At 47.1% G+C, this 17,634-nt stretch overlaps 1 protein-coding gene across 4 annotated transcripts in view; it reads right to left on the bottom strand.

Moving 5' to 3' along the window:
* Positions 1-17,131, bottom strand: part of IRF2 (interferon regulatory factor 2) — a 40,277-nt gene extending 23,146 nt beyond the window's left edge. Inside the window, exons 1-2 of one of the 4 annotated variants that reach the window (XM_032186840.1) lie at positions 17,073-17,131; positions 406-513 (exon numbers count right to left, since the gene is read on the bottom strand). In XM_032186840.1, coding sequence (XP_032042731.1) covers positions 406-492 — 87 coding nt within the window. In that variant the 5' untranslated portion in view covers positions 493-513; positions 17,073-17,131. Of the gene's footprint in view, positions 1-405; positions 514-1,465; positions 1,546-5,024; positions 5,204-16,986; positions 17,010-17,072 lie in introns of those variants that run through there. The other 3 variants (XM_032186841.1, XM_032186842.1, XM_032186845.1) reach the window with 3 other exon arrangements.
* Between the last annotated feature and the right edge of the window lie 503 nt (positions 17,132-17,634).

Genomic DNA, 17,634 nt, shown 5'->3' with positions numbered 1-17,634 from the left:
TTCAACTCGGAGGTTAATGCAAAATACACTATTCCACCTCAGAAGAGCATTTTGTTCAAAATCTCTCTGATGCTACTTGGTGAGCAATTTGTTCCAGCTTAAAAAAAAAACAAACAAAAAAACTAACGGAGTCTTTGGGACGGTTTTTTCAAAAGAGTTGGAGGAGGGAAAATGCTTACAAACAAGCCACAAATCTAGCAGGCAAATACAGAGAGCTTCAGATCTGGAATGTGAGCCCAGAAGAACAGGTTCAGCAGGAAGCATTCAGCTTTGCCCTCCCTTCTTATGTTGCCCCCTCGAAAACCAGGAACACCGATTTACTTATGCAAACCTCTGACACTGCTATTAAGCACCTTTTTCACACACACACACACACACACATGTGCACGTGCGCACACACCTTACCTTATTTATCCATTTCAGCCCCGGTATTGTGTTAGAATTTATTTGTTCTTCCAGCCATGGGCGCATCCGCATTCTTTCGACAGGCATTGTTACCTGCACTGCAAGGAGCTGAAGGGAACAAGGGACAACGTTACTTGTTTTCCTGGCAAAACCGTGGTTCCCCCATCTACCAGCACAAAATACAGACTTATTAAAGATTTGCAGGCATTGAACAATCGTAAACATTATGCAGACTTTGGATCTGTGTAGAAGCCTCCCCTCGGAGTAACAGAAACCGTAAAGCTTTCTCCTCAGAAGAAAACAGTCTCGGTACACCTGTATTAGTACACCCTTCACCTGAAGGCACAAGGCAATAGCAACAGCTCTTCTGCTTATACAGGCAGGACACCAGAAGCCACAAAGAAAATCTGTTATGCTCCAAGAGCCCTCTTTTTTTGGCCCGTGTACCTGTACTTGTAGAAGACTTTTTTTTTTGCTACAAAAAAAAAAAAAGTAACCAAAGGAAAGCAAAACAAAACAAAACAAAACACAGGAAACACTGCTGTACTAGCTAAAATGATGTATCTACTGACTCAAGTGTTTTCAGATGGCTGCTTCTGTCCCGTAGACCTGATTAAGAGAATGAAAAATATATTCACATCGCAATTATTTTCAGACAAGTTTGGTTCTGGCTGCACAGGACAACCCCTTCCAGCTTTCTCTGATCAACCCTGCCACTGATTTTTTTACTACATTTCGATACTGCTTGGCTGGGAAGCGAGCGCTCCACAGCCCCTCAGCTGCACCAGGCCGTGTCACACTACTCAGCAGGGCTCAAACCGACGTCTTTCTCTCTCACACACACGTGCACGTGACCCTGATGCCATTTCCCTGTTTAGAACGGTAAATTATTGACATAAGAGTCCAAAGTCTTGAAGCCAAGACAGATAATTTAAAAAACATTAACCTATCTCAGGCACCACTCCGAAAGTGCCAACCAGCACTAGATGCAGATGAAAGCACCGCATTAAACTCCTGTTAAGCAGCCTGCAATCAATCATTTCCACGTGCAAGTACTTGCATTTAGGCTTCTTCTTCTCTCCCCCACTACACCAGGCTCAGCTCCTTCCTTTCCCCTTTGTTCTTTACATCTGTGCTCACTGCATCATCCGTAACTTCTCTGCTCTGCTATTCTTGTCACCTTTGATCTTAAAAAAAAAAAAAAAAAAAAAATGAAAACACAGGAGAGAAAACAAAAAGACTAGGCTACATATTTGAAAGCACACAGCAATGACACAAATGTAAATGGGTTTGTTCTTTTTTCCTATGGGAGTACAGGCATCAGGCAGACTAACAATTAGGCAGTACCAAGCCCACACCCAGCACAAGAGGAAGAAAAACGTTCAAAGTTTCCTCTCATTGCTCTGAGGACATGTATTTCCTGAAACTAACAGGGAATTAAAACCTGAGAGCAACAATAAGGCTCCCTGATATGCTCAGAGAATTTACCAGCCGCAGCGCTCATGCTAATCTCTTAGCAAACTTATTGGCATTTTATTTATTGCTGTGCAGAGCTGGTCACTATAGCTTCAGCCTCAGCCTTTTCCAATGACCAAAAATGTCTAAAATAGCTCAGAAAATATTTGCAACTGCTCGGCTCCCTTTCAGATTCATTTCAGATATGAAAAAGCAGCCAGCCCCAGAGCCCAGCAATGGTCGGATTCCGCTGCAAAGCCCCGGCCTGTGCAGGAGCAAAGCAGTTTTCTGAGTGATGGCGGCATGCTCCTAAAATGCACGATACCCTTTTCAGATATGCAAAAGTACGGGCCCTTTTTACAGCGCAGATGCACGCAGGCCCCAGCAGCCCTTCCAGCACCAACTGCCTTATCTCAATCACACAGTACCATCATCTCCCTCCCACTCAAAGCGGGGTCAAAGCTAAAAAATGCAAATGACTGTACTAAAAACGCGAGCACATTTCTATTCATCTGCCAAGGAAGGAGCATGTAGATGCAACTATCACTTTACATGCGTTGCTTCTTGAGATTTCTTTAAATATATGTGAGCTTTGAGATAATTCCTGGAAACCCCATGTACAAGCTCCAGAGCTCAGTCTGAGCGCTCCCGTTTGCAGCGGGACACGTCTCGTGTTGTGGCTAATGAGCCTCTAAGACAAATTTCAAGCCTCTCTGAACGAACCAATTAGGCAAAAGGTGAGGAAGTCGTCTTGAAGGCAGCAAATCCCACTTGGGACAGGAAAAAAAGGTAAAAGCTGCATTTGTGAACAAGCAGTGCACTGCAGGAGAGGAGAAAGCTGCCAACGTTACTACAGGGAAGCAGGTCCTGCCCAGGGTGGCAAGGTCGAGCCATTTGTCTCGCCCGTGCCGTGTCCCCAGGGGCTGCCCTGCTGTTCCCCACAGATGTGGCGGGCTCCATGTCCTTCCCAGCGCTCAGAGGCCTCCGGGAGCAGCAGGGCACCTGCAGCCGTCAGCTCACCCCTTCACAGCCATCACCCGCCCCGCACCAAATTAATCGGAGGTGGTCAGGAAAGCCGTCTGGCTTGCGAGCGGCTCCTGGGATCTGTTTATCTGAAAGTAAAACCAAACCTGGCTAAAAATAAACCCGGCGCGATGTCCAGCTGGAAGGAAGCGTGGGCTTCTTCTGGGGAGCCATGCTCCGCTGAAGGGCGAAGGCAGCGTGCTGCTGGTAGCCCAAACACAGCCCCTGCTCCTCTGCGGCCACGTGAGGCAGAAAATACAGCCAGAAGACACTCCCAGACACAGTGCCCTGGGACAGCACCGACCACAACGGCACTAAAACGTAGCGGGGTTTTTAGCAGTTGCACGTCAGCAACATCTCTGCAACGAAAATAACGAGTCAGCTCTCTCTAGCAATCCTCTGTGTGAAATGAAGGTGCCACGTCTTCCCTCCAGAGCTGTCAAACCTGTGGTTTGCTCGTAAAGGAAGAAACGCCACGATCTGCCGGGCCTTGAAGGAGCCTCCGTGTTTCAGTACTGCCTCCCGGTACGCGTAACGTGGTTAAGAGGCAGAGCTGATGGCTCCTTTCTGTGCTGTTTCTCTTGTTGTAGCCTCCACTGTTGGCTTTGCAGGGAGAACCTCAAGCCCATCTCTCAGTGACAAACACCTTCTGCCATCCAAAGTCATTCCAGTTTTTAAAGACCCCTGAAATTCTCTGAAGCAGGCAGCAAAGGCACATGAAGTTTCACCGGCCATCACTTAACATAAAGCCATCTTTGCCCTAGATCAGCACATATTAATGAAGCCCGAAACGAAGGGGAGCCACACAAAACACAAGGCCAGCCTCCAGCATCTCTTTGGGGAGGAAAATGCTCAGCGCTCCCACAGACCCGTGCTGAAATCAAGCTTTCTGGCACCACGTCGAGAATCGTTTCTGTTTGTTTTCAATTCTGGTTCATAATTGTCCCGTGGTGGGGGGAGGGAAAGAAGAATCGCCAAGAAACACAATCAACTGCTAATTTTCCTAAGAAAACATTGTTCTGTCCTACAAGGGGAGGACTCCTTTAGGCATGAAGGGAGGCCCACCTACCGGGAATTTGCTTTGCAAAGGCTTGCCACTCCTAGCAAGAAAGCCAGTTGTCACGAACCACAACTTGTAACCGTACACATATAGAAATGTATGAAGCCTGACAGCTCTGTTAGTATCATTTCCCTTCTCTTGCTCCATTTTTATCACACACCTCTTCTTAATTGGGGTCAAAACCAGTGGCTGTGGGAGCAGAAACACACTGATGGGCACTAAGAGATGAACGACATCACCCCCTTGAAGGACAAGCGTTGAGCACAGCAGACATGTAGATGTACCAAATACCACACGGCACTATTAATACTACAATAGCACGATAATAGTATTTTGACCACTTTTGAAGGTTTGAGCTAGTTCTGCAGTCAGCTCAGTCTTTTTTTTTTTTTTTTTTTTTTTTTTTTTTCAAATAGATACCACAGAAACGCGGTGAAATCTCCTCCCTGACAAGCTATAAACTGTCCTAATCCTGCAGACGTGACTCAGAGGAAAAGCGTTGTGGAAGACAGTGAGCACGGGAGCTCTGAAGTCAGGCCAGCACAACCCAGTTACAGACACACAAACCTGGAGGAGGCCAGCCAGAGCACGGCTCCTGCTGCCACGTCTTGGGTTTGAAAATGAGCTCTCTGCACTGAAATCCTAACAGCAGCCTGGGCTCAGGCGTACAAACCGACCTCTTAAAGGACACGGCTGAAGGAAAAGAGTCACAACAATGTTAAGGGGCATAACAACATTCTTACAAGTAGTAGTACAAAGGGCATTCGGCAAGTAGCTGTCACTACACCACCCTTAAGACGTAGTAAGTCATAGTGAATTTTAGCTCCGTGCTTCTCTGAAAGATGTATTTTTCCAAGTTTCTTTACGTAAAACTCTTCAAAAGGAAACCCAGAGTACTCATTTGTTTTTAAAGAGAAGTTATAAAAATATTTTCAAGAGATATTTCCCTTCAAAGAAATATTTAAAAAGCTGTAAATGATGGTTGGGTTATATTCTACATAAACATATAGCTTTAAATATTTTCACTCAATAATGTTCAATAAAGAGCTTGTAGTCCTCCCTATTGTCTGCTAAAACGTACCAGCAAGTTTGTTTTTTCCTCGATAACACTGCTGCCATACAGAAAGTACAGCCTTGGAGAAGGCAGGGCTCTTCAGTAGAATTATGGCAGCTGTAGAGAGAAAGTGAAAGCAACAGCACAGCATGTATTAAAACTGAGCAGTACAAGATGTTCCATTCCCTTCAGTTTCACTCTGTCTGTCAGCATCTGGATAACTGAAAAGACACGTAGGTTATCTCAAAACCACAAACTACTCTATGCCTACATCATGGATATTTTTGAAATTTACTTCTACAGAAGTAAGAAGAAAAAGAAAAAAAAGCATTTCTTTTTTCCCTGTCATAAAGTACCCATTTAAAAGATTTGGAGATGGAAATGTAGCCCATGGTTGTGAGAAGGTAAGGTGGGAGAAGATACTCAGAGGTGCATTTGGGAAGTAGGTCACAGCCTTTCCCCAGAACTGTGAAAAAACATCTGTTCCCCAGAGGACTTGTGCAAAATATTGAAATATACTATTTCTCTTTTATCTGTGAATAGACAACTATTCTAAATATTAAAAAATATTCTAAATATTAAAAAAAAAAAAAGGAAGTAATCTCGTGTTTGTGTTTTGCTGATAATTACTCCCTTTGTTTCCTAATGCTGATGCACTTCAGAAAAGCATCAATCACCCTGTGTAACCAAACAGATATGCTGAAATGAGACCATACGCTAATTTTAGGATTCAGGGAACTGGATTCTGTTTTTGTCCGTGTGCCAAGAGTGTTCCAGGATACAAAGAAACATGATCTTATTCGAAGGAACAGTACTTACAGCAAAACTCTGTCCCTCGGTCACAGCTTGGACTCTGCCTTCACACAGGATTTTGTGCACAGGACCACCCTGTGTCTTTTCCTGGGTAAGAAAACCTGCTAATGTGGCCTGGTCAGAAATACTTTGAAACGTGACTGAGGTTTAAACTGAAACACACACCACTGAACTGCAGCTACTCTGACTTCGGGCACCTGAAATCTTCCTGGCTGCGGCCTCCAGGAGACCCCAGCTTTTCGTACCTTCTGAAAGCAGAAGGAAAGCCTTCCCACTGACACTGCACGGGAAGAATTAACGTGCCTGCTTTCTGACAACCCCACATTACGCAAATACACATATCTTCCTTGGAACCACCAGCAGAACACTGAGTTAAAGAAGCATTAGTAAATGAGGAAAAGCGCACATACCCATTCTCACAGTAGCCTGGGCTAGGGGCTCCAAATAAAACCCTGAAGCTCTTGGAGCTGTAAAATAGAGATACAAGGCAAGAAAGTACAGGGAAGCCTAGAAAAGACTATCTAGATTCATGGACAGTTAGACAGCAAACCTTCCTTCTTTGGTCTTTTAATCTCATGTATTTATGGCGCCTCTTCTGCTCCCTACGAATACTGACACTATTAAATAGGGGCAGAGGAATCAACCCGGCACGCTGCTGCACACAAGGGAGATGCAGGAAGGTAGAAGGATAAAAAAAGCCCTTGTGTCCTCAAGGGCTGGAGGGTGAAAAACACCCCAACCAACCCACCATTCCCTGCAAAAGAACAAAACAAAGGCAGCAAATACCTCCAGTGTGTACAGCAATCGGCATCACAGACTGCATGACAAACATGCCCAGGAAAACGTACAATGGGAACTCATACTGTATAGAGAGTGTGTTTCATCAGCCCTATAGCATTTCTGTTCCACCCAAAGGGTGTTAACACGTCCTGGCTGGGATTCAGACATTACACATCAAAACAGACTCTTTCCTTTGGTTTCCATGCACAGCTGAGTTTCCCTCGGCAGCAAGGACGTGAGCTGTTATTTTGCAGTGATCTCAGGCATCGCCGAAGGTAGCCCTCGGACCTACAGCCTCCAGCTGCACTGAGAAAAAGCCACGGCATTTTAATTCAACTGAACCAGGAGCCTGGTCAGTGCCTCTGGATAGGGCTGCTATGAAATAACGCTTCGGTTTCCCAATACCTACAATAAATTTCCCTTCCACTGGCTCTTATGTTGAACATTATCATAAGATTAAATAACACGACGTCTGTTGCTGAGCCCATTCACTTCTTTGGCACCACAGTGACTTACATCAGCTGGGAACTTGGCCCAGCCTTCCAACAAATAGATTGTTAGAGATCATGTCTGCAGTATCTGTGCCACGAGGATCATCTGTACACACACGGGTGTCTGCAAAGCTGGGGACAACACAAAGCGATTGCTTCACTTCCAACTTCAAGGGAATACTTTGTTTCCTGTTGATTTTTTTCCCCTTTGTTTCCCAGGTCTTGCCCTGACTCGAGATGGAGATGATGATCAGTTTCAGATGGCGTCGGGATGACAGCAGCTCTGCGCAAGCGACAGCCAACAAGCGGCGTGTGATCACAGAAATCTCCTTCCCCGGCACCTCGGAAATACAGCCACAAGCTTCACCTGATTTATTTACTTCTTCAGCTCTTGTTTTACGTCTGGTGACGGCTGGGGGTTTGTTTCCAGCATCTGGGATGGCCAAGGACTTTTCCCCCGCAGGCTGCCAGAAGAAAAGGTGGTCGTTTTTCGGCGGTGGATCCCTCCTTCGCTCAGCCGAGTTTGGGAACAGCTTGTTTACAGCAAGAAAACCGCTGGCACGGCTGTCAGGCAGCAATTAATTCCTTGCACTGGGGAGCAGTTATCCCCAAATAAATCAATTTTAATCTGGAATTAACTGCTCACACACGGATTCACTCCTGAACACCCACATACAATAGCTGATGCGGCTTAGCCGTGCCGGTCCCTACGCGCCGCAGCCAAACCCTGCGCCTTCCTCAGGGCTGTCAGGAAAAGGCAGCGTTTGACAGCTGATTCATAAGGAATTTTCCAGGCCTATGAAAACTAGGAGGCTGTTAAGGCTCAAACAATTACCAAGAATCACTTCTTTTATCATACTAATGCAGCTCAACAGCGTTTTTAAAGTCTTTCCATGGCTCTGTCAGACCAATGCTCTCTCAAAGTGCGCTGTGAGGAGGCTTACAGGAGACGTCCAGCCCTAAAACACTGCCGAGCACACTGCGTTTCCTACACAAAGCTGTTTTTTTCTGAAAGAAACACAAAATCATACATACAAGTATCTACAAGATCGGGATCCTGAACTGTAAAAACCCTTTCTAAAGCCTGGGCAGACACCATCTCCACGTCCTGCCCAGCACTTCTCTGACTAAGTACACGGCCGGAGCTGTACAGGACACCACGAATTAGACAAGCAGCCACTGTAAAACACAAGTCCTTAATCACAACGTCCCCACACTGGCGGCTTGTGGCAAGCCTCCAGAAAAGATGGTTACTCTTTAAAGGCACTCGGAGAAGCAGAAAAATGATTTTGGACAGCGAACGCTGAGAAGCGCGTTCAAGGAAGAGTTCTCACATTCACTGGCCATGACCTGAACCTGATGTAATCCACCTCGCTCAGATTTGACTTGTTTCCCATCGCCAGCTCTGTTTGGATAACATACTGTTCTGCGACACACAGCAAAAACTATTTGCACACTACACTAAAGTACAATTTAGTATTTGCTCAAAGCTTTCGTTTTATTGTCTGGGCAAAGGCAGCTTCTACCACCGGAGTTAATATCTAACCCACACCTACTTTTGCTACCCTAACTTCTAATCAGCAGCATCCAGAGAGCAGGAGAAGTAAACCACCTCTGCTTAACCTTGTGGTGAACACCGAAGCCAGTCCTTTCCATAAATCAGTTTCTCCCTCACTTCCACCAGAAGGGACAAATCCCAAATCCCTGACTGCGACGGTGCAATTATTAAAGAGAAGTATACGCTATTTCGGTTTAGGAAAAAAAAAAATAAAAAAAAATCTCTCCCACTCACTTAACATGCTTGCTTTAAAGACAGACCACAGAAGGCACAGACTTGGGGGCTGGGATACTCTGAATCATCCACACTGTGAGCTGGAAACATGTCTGTCACATGCACTTATTTATGCCTACAAAAATAGCACCATGAAAGAAGCAGATGTGTGAGCACAAAAACTAACTTAAATTGAGTTAGTTATTACAGAGATATTGGCCCGAACCCGAGAATTTAACAGAGAAATGTCTTTCTTTTGTTCGCCCGCTTTAAAGGTTTGCTTTTACAGAGCACCAAGTACTAAATGCTTAATGCTGACACTTGTTGAAACAGTATGGTGTAAGCTTCCTTTTCACAAAACCATTACTTCCCACCACCACAGGGCACGCAGGAACTTCTTCATTCATTCACGTTGAGCTATGAATGGTTAATAGGCTCCCTTGCAAAATTTGTTCTTGGTTTGATGTTTTTGTGTTGGTCACAGGCTAACGGCAACAAGACAGCTTCAATTCCTGATCCGCAGCAGCTATTTCTATCTTGGAAGTTTCCTAAAATACTACTGAGCTAGAGTGAGACCACTGAACTCATCTTCATTTTGCTTCTAAGCAAGGTAAGTGTTTTAAACTAAACAAAGCTCGTCTTCACCAGCTTCCCCCATGAGTCTCAAACCTCCAGAACAGTTTCGGCATCCAAGGAATTTAGTTCTGATACGCCTGAACATAACGCTTGTCAAACGTGTGAGAACTAAATCTCTGGAATTGAAGCCCTTCCTTTTACCCTCGTACAGCTTCAGAAGGGCAGGGATGGTCCACGCTTCTCCCCAGTACCCAGACAACATTTTATTCAACACATTCCAGGAAGACACATCCCCACCTATGAGAAGGATACTCATTCAAGTTCCTGTGGCCGTCTTTTGACTAATTTACCAACAAGTTCCCAAAGTCACACAGGACCTTCTAACTGCTGGCTGATCCACGGGAACTGAGCGAGACCCCTTCCCAGCCCTTTCAGGGGACCAGCAGAGCTGACAGCAGATAGCATTGTTGTGTTACTGTTGATCTGGCCCAGATCTCAGTGGATGACCCCAAAGATGAAAGAAAAAAAAAATCATACATTTTATACCTGATCCTATTAACAACTCAGATCTCAACACGAATACATTTCAAGCATACCTGCCATCTGAATGACCCCCTCATCATATTGATGTTATCACCTGTATTTCTCTTTCTGTACCCTCTTGCCACGTTTCCAAATGTTACTTCCATAAAAGACGAACACACACTGCACAGAGCACTGCAGGGTCATCACACTGACCGCTGGACGGGAAAGGAGTTACCTGGAAAACCTGGGAAAATTGCTCTTATTCCTTATTGTGCATTCTGCTAAAGCAATGCTGCCCTGTAGAGCTCAAATTTACTAACAGAGAAAACAAAAAATAATACTGAAATCCTCTTCATAAAGTTCAGCTCTCGTGCTTCTTTGCTCTGTGTTTATTTTCTCATTTTTGCCAACTGGGAAACGAAAACCAATGGAGTCAGTTTCACTTTTGTTTATATTTGGTTTCAATTTTATCCTCAAGTTTTGCTTTCATGTTTTTACCATAACAATGTTTGGATTTCAAATCCTGCAGGAAAGCTTTCAGTAGCTTTAAAGTATTTGTCTCCTATCCCCCCCTTTTTTTTATTCTCTGGAATTATTTTTATTCTAGATAAACTTTTTAAGATGCTGTCACAATTCTGGAATGCTTGTGGTAGGGGCACTGTTTTGATTTTTTACAAATGCATATGCCACATCCAATTTAATTCAATAGTTCGGTACTTTCCACTTGATTCATCTCCCTGCTAACATAAAGCACTCAGAATAACACCTTAAAAGTAGGAGCAGCCAGTGCACCACACGGACAGAAATGCATGTTACATATGTGCATCGAATGTGCATACAGACCAAAACGTGCTGCTACTTCACCTCATTGATGAATTAGGGCATTATCTTGCTTAGATAAAGCTGTAAGAGGTTTGCCTGTAGCGCTGTCAAGCAATGTCTAATATTAACAGAACTATTAGAATACCGATTTCATGTTCCCTGTGCTCATCAAGCCCCTCCACTCGCAGACACCCTTCCGTACACATCAGAAAGCAGAACTTAGCCACGCTTTCAGAGTTTCCTAAAACAAACCGTAAGCAAACCTTCCTTCTTTTGTGCTATGTCAGTGCTAGGCACGCAGGTCTTTAAAGGCTGCTTAAAATAATATCACAGCAGAACGGAAATGGTTAGACAACATCCACTGTCAACTGCGGTTCAAACTAAGGGACAAATGCAAATGCTCTTGCCACAGCTTAACTCCATTCCTAACACCAGATATAGCTACAAATCAAACCTGTAAAGGTTACCTGAACACCTCTGAACCCATGATCTGCCCTGTTCTGTAAGGGGCGAGAACATGGACATGAGTGCTTCTAAGCACAGCATGAAAGCCAGTAGCCTGTACAGCAACAACAGAATGCTAAAATCATTTAAAGTCAGAATTAGTTCTGTACCTTGGGTGAAAAAACATGTCACAAGGAGGTGGATTTGCTCCTGGGTGCCTGTGTCCAAGCTGCAACAAGATAAAACATCTGCTTTGTGCTATAGACTGCTGTACTTTCGGTGTAGTCTGCCCCAAGCAAACAACGGGGCCAGAAGATCTCCAACACACACAAACACCGGCTTGCAGCGTATTACACACAAGAAACCGAACATTACTCCCTCATTCACCACTTCTGCATTTTCTTCCCAGCTCATTTGAAAAAACAAGCATTCTTCGTCAGCTCCAAGAAGCTGAAAACATAACCAGCACTAACTGAAAGAGCAAGCTGGGTGTTTTACAGCCTATCAGTGAGCAACGTGTGCTGTACAACGTGTCAACTGTGCTATACACAAAACATGTAACTTTATATATATACCAATGTAGACATTAAACTCTTAACATGCTTCCCTTCCTCTAACTGTCAGGAATTGCTAATAGTCAGTGCTCGTTTTTCCTATTGGCTATTTTAATCTTAACACACGAGCTCACATGGTGAAAGCAAGGAAGAACCTTCAGCCAGTTTGTAAGTAATAATTCAACAAAACTTCTGAAACAGAAGGGGAAATATAACTATATTGACTGTTTTTTGTGTTTTTTTTTTTTTTTTTTTTTTTTTTTTTTTTTTTCCATAATGTTATTGTTACATAAGGAATATGCAACGTAATAAATCTGTTCTTCTCATGCACTGTACCCAGAATCTTTTCGGTTTGCTAATTTTTTGTTTTCCTTTCGCACTTGTGATCTCAAAGAGCAAAACAGAAAACGTATTACACTAATCACGGTTTATAGTAATAAACCTTCTGTAAACACTACCTTATGGCTTATATCCTCAATATCACAATTAGTGTAGGTAGGCCTTTGAAGAACGGAGCTTTACAAGGTCAATCTTTAACAAGTCACAGAGATAAGTCAGTGTCCCACAAAAAGAGCAACAGGAGATTAGTTCTGTTCCTTTATCTACAAACAGATCCTGCCTTTCAATACTTAAGATCCACGAAACATAAACTGAGGTTCTAATGAGCTAATAATGAGGTTCTAATCTTGAAACCAGCATTTTGCTGAATACCACGGTGTCAGCGCACACACGGTGCATTTAACCTGGCTGCAACTTGTGTCTGTTAACAAGTCCAGGGGTAACATGCGTAGACTGAACAGGATCATCGTGGAAAACATTTTTGTTCTCAGGAAGTTTCCTGAGAACTTATAGCACAAAACTCACGTAACAAAGGCCAACACACAGTCTATGGAATCAGTCTATGGACCATTTTTTATGCCTGTGCTTCTTACTCTTGTGGCGAAAATTCCCTCACAGTTTTCAGGAAGAATCCTGGCTCAGGCCTGCAGTGACCTGCGGATACTCAGTGCTCAGCGTTTGAAACTGAACCGCACTGACTGCTAAGCCGTGCAGCAAGTTTCTCTTCCACACACTGCCTAATTGCTCGTCAGCCTACGTCAGCCCGTGACATGCGTGACACGTGAGGCAGTGCGCGCCGCGATTTATTTACTGCACGACAAACACCTCCTCCTCTAGTGAGGCTGCCTCCCATTCCTTTTACGTGGGTTGTGTTTACCTGTGCTGTTCCCTGCTGCCTGTTCACTGCCTCAGGATGCTAATGATTTCAAGGAACACTCCCACATCCTCTTCTGTCACCTCTTCTCCAAGCTAAGGCTTCTGACTCTCTCACAAAAGCTGCTCCATGCACTTGATCGTCCTTGATGCCCTTCTCTGCAGGCCGTCAAGTCTTACTATGTCCTTTCCAAGGTGGGGGAACAGAAATTGTTAACGCTGTTCAGGAGAGGGGAGTAACATGGACTTAGGGTGGCATGACAGTGTTTCCTATTCCATGTTGCACTCCTTCCTGATAATTCCTAAGCTGCCCTCTGCTTTCTTAGCCACTACTGGGCACAGAGCTCACTTTTTCACAGGATTACCTGTGTTCTGTGATTTGTTCCCAAGTAAAAATAGTTCAAACTTCACTTTTGTGTGTAACATTAAGATTACATTCTTGTCCATGTGCCTTACATCTCGTAAGTCTGTACCAAATCTCATTGCAATCTTACCCCTGGACTTTCAGCACCATGAGGTCCTTCTGCAGCCTTTCAGAGGTTTTACCACTCCGAACAGCGAGTCAATACCATGAGCTAATTTGTTGCATCACCACCTCTCCCTTCCTGCCCCCGCTGAGTGGCACGGACTCTAGACCAGCTCCTGGGGGATGAGCTGAGCCTCCTCTCATGGAGCAGACCTTGCAACCAGCCCTGCTCTGAGGAGGGCTGTACTAAGCAGACCTCCACCACGGCTCAGCGATGCCTTGAAACAACCCCAGAAGCCTCGTGAGGCACAGCTTCTCCTCCTCAAAGGCCCAGTCTGTTGTCGGTGTATCACACTTGTACCTCCTGCTCACTAATCCTGTTCACCAAACCCTGGCAAACAAATAACAACAAAAAAAAAAAGGCAAAAAAACACAAAAACAACCACACGTAAGTTCCCAGTCTCCCCATAAACCTTGAAAAACTGGCGTCTGATTTGTCACCTCCTATTCCTGGAGCACCAAGGCCAAGTCTAAGCCACAAGTTACACAAGAGGCGATGTATCAGCAATTTTCATCGTCTAAGTTCTTCCAAAAGTTTTGAACAAGGATTGCCTCCTCCCATCTGTTTTATCCCTCACCTCAGTTTGCTCTGATACCCTCTCTTACAGACACGTCAGTTTGAGAGAAATCCTCAAACAGGCTCACTCCTGCTTAAAAGGGGAAAAAAAACCTCTAGCAAGGGAATGTTCCTAAACTCTTCCTTAGTGAAACAAGACTCAAATAACTTGTTTCACTCTTCTGTTATGACTTTATCTTCCTTGGGCACTCCTTCTACACTTGGATCATTTATCAGCAGGCTTCCTGCTTTTGATGCACTTCAAAGGGGATTTATTGTTTGTTTTCATGCTTTTAGCAACTTGTTCCGTGACTCTTTTTGGCCTACCTTATTGTGTTTAACGCAGATTTTATGTTCTTTTCCATCTTTCTCGTTTGAAGGCAAAGCATTAGCTTGTTGAAAGATGCCTTTTTACTTCAGCTGATCTCCTTCACTTTGCTTTTCAGCCTGTTCAGCTTTTTTGGCATTTCTGACAGATGCCATGCAATTGCTCTGGGCCCCTATTACAACGCCTTTGAAGCATTACATGCCACCTGCATGTATTTTACACTTCTGACTGCTTCTCACCATTTTACTCATTTTTTCCCCTCCTCTTATGAAGATTTTCTCTGGAAAATTAACCACCACCACAATAGCCCCTGGCTTTATTCCTCCTGAAATGACACTGAATCTCAGCACATTAGGATCACTGTCACATCAGAGCATTTTTAACATAAAATCACAAACTTAATTCCTGCTGGCTAGGACCTTGCCCAGAGCTGCCACCCGCAGAGTACCCTGACAAGCTACACCCAGAAAACACCCTAAAAACTTAGGACCTGGGCAAGTTTCAGGTTGGAACGTGACAACTGGCATGGGGGCAACCGAAGCCTTCCATTACCTTTGTATTTCCTACTTTTGCATCCTCTCTGATCTCCCTTGACGTCTGACAGTCGCTGTCGACACCTTGGTTGGGCAGGCAGTCACACAGCCCTAATCTATGCTCTTCCTATTTGGGCCTGGAGCACCGGTTCATGAGATCCTGTGTTACTTCCTGAAACAGTTACAGGCTTTAACAAAAAGCATCCCGCTCCATGCACGTGGCAGCTACTCGGTCCTCCTCACGCCATCTGTAGTCTGTCACCACACTCTCTGAGCTCCTGCAAAGTTTCTGGTACTCCGAGTATTGTACCATGGAGATGTTTCGGCAGGGGTCTTTATTAAGACAATAGGCAGTATTTATATTATATAATATTTAATATGCAACGTTTATGTAATTTTAATAACATTTTTAAATAGGGATGATCCTCTCCAAGATAGGATGTGTCCCAGCAAACCATGTTCTTCGCCTGTAGGTCTTTCCTATAGGTTTAAAGCTTTGATTTAAAACTTATTTATATGTAATATGTATAAAACAATGTAAGTTTATGTTTTAAATTAAAGTATACATAGCCTGGTGGAAAATTTATTTAGATAAAGACCTTTTTTTTTTTTTTAATGTAGATTTGTTCTACTCCAAATATATTTCCTCTTGAATCTTAGCCCCTTTCTTCTGCATCACTTTCTCTCCTGTGCATTAAGACTCTACCTCTCTCCAACGCCACCTGGTCCCACCACAGAGCTGGAGGCCTCCATGCGATGTAGATTTGGGTCTCTACCCCACAACAGCTCTATTTCACTTCTCAAGCCTCTTATCTGCCTCTCCCCATGCAGCATGGCCTGTGACGTGCAGCCTTTCCCAAGGCCCGGCCTGCCACCTTCTGATAGAGACACCGCGCGGGGAGGAACGTCAAACGTGACGGCTGACCACCCTGACAGCCGTGCCTGCCAGCTGGGATCCCTGTTTTTTTTTGTTTCGTGACTGTTTTGCTACCTGCCTGTGCTGTGTGGCACCATCACCTCACAGGGCTCCGTGCTCCCACACCAACCACGCCGCGTTTCTGACCGCCGAAAGGGCCCACGGCGTGCAGGGGGCACTCGGGGTAATTCCCCCGCGGGGCATCACCAGCGTGGGACAGAGGAGCCCCAGAAGAGGCCAGTGGCACGGAAAGATTGTGATTCAGACAGCAACCATCTGCCCCACAGATCAATCGTGCTAGTTTTACAATTATGTCACCATTTCCGTATTAGGGAGAATGTAAATTTCTGCTGCCACATCCAGCTCCCTTTTTATGGTGCTAACAAGGGCACCCTGCAAAGGACACCGCATGCAAATCCGCGCGGGGTCCGCGACTATAAATCGGGGTGCTTCATCTCGGGAAAGGGAGGTCCCAGCCCACGCCGCCCCTGCGTCCAGGAGGCTGGGCAGCACCTGACAGCCACCCGATAACCCTGAGCAGGCTGCCTGCTTCACGGGAGCCATGAGTGCAAACACAGGAGCCCTGCGGAGCGGCTCCCTCGCTGCTCACAGGGCTGCGGGCAGTGCCGTGAAGCCGGGCTGGGCGCTGCAGCCCCCGGCTCTGCCCCCCCACCACCACCCCCCTGCCGGGGACGGAGCCACCCCGAGCCCGGGGTCGCGGCGGGGCCCTCCGGGGGCCGGGTGCCGGTGCCTGCGCGCTGCCGGAGGCCGCAGGGGCGGAGGCGCCGCCCGGCGCTGCGCGGCGCGGGGCGGGGGGAGGCGGAGGCGCGGCCGCCGCTTGTGTAACGCGCGGGCCCGCCGGGAGGGGCCGGGGCCGGGGCAGCGCCAGCGCCCCCCGCCCGCCCGCTGCAGGCCCGCACCGCGGCCCCCCGAGCCCCGCAACAAGTGCCTGGGTTTTATGCACCCCCCCCCCAAATAAAACAAGCACACGCACACCCCACGGCAGCGCGGCCCGTGCCCCGCCGCCGCGGCCTCCCCCCCCCCCCTTCGTCCTCCTCCTTCTCCTCCTCCTCCTCCTCCTCCCGCAGCGCCCCCCCCCGCCCCGCACCCAGCCCCGCGGCGATCCGGGAGCGCGGCGGTACCGGCGCTGTGCGGGCAGCGGCCCCGGCCCCGGCCCCGTCGCCGTCGCCGTCCCCGTCCCTTCGCGGCGCGGCTCCCGCAAGGTTACCGCCGGTTGCCAGGGGACGCGGGCTGGAAATGCAAACAGGCGCTGAATAATCGCGGGAGCAAAACTAAAAGTGCCTCCCTCCTCCTCCTCCTCCTCCTCCTCCTCCTCCGCCCGGGCGCCGAGCAGGGCCAGATCGAAAGCAAAACAAGGAGAGGAAGCGGCCAGCAGCCGGCGCTTGGAAATCCCCCCGCCTCCTTCCCTCCCTCCCTCCCCGCCGGGCCGGGCCGGGGCGGCCGCGCAGGCGGCGGGGGCAGGGCTCGGGGCAGGGCTCAGCGCCGGGCCCGGGGCTGGGCTCGGCCCCACAGCCCGGCACGGCCCCGACACCGGGCCCGGCGCGGCCCCGCTGCCAGCACGGGCGGCCCTCGGCTCCCACAGCCCCGCAGCGGGCCCCCGGGGGGCGGCCAGAGGTTTGCAGAGCCGCCCCCGGTGGTGGTGGCTGGGGGCAGGCTGAGGGGCTGCAGGGTGTCACAGCGGCCCAGGGGAGGGGGCTGGTATCGCTGGCTGCCTCCCCAGTGATGGAGGGAAGGCCCCGTGGGTTAGGGACACTGGGAGATAGGAGATC

The sequence above is a fragment of the Aythya fuligula genome, chromosome 4, assembly GCF_009819795.1.
Source record: "Aythya fuligula isolate bAytFul2 chromosome 4, bAytFul2.pri, whole genome shotgun sequence".
Classification (NCBI taxonomy): Eukaryota; Metazoa; Chordata; class Aves; order Anseriformes; family Anatidae; genus Aythya; species Aythya fuligula.
This window is presented reverse-complemented; position numbering and strand designations above follow the sequence as displayed.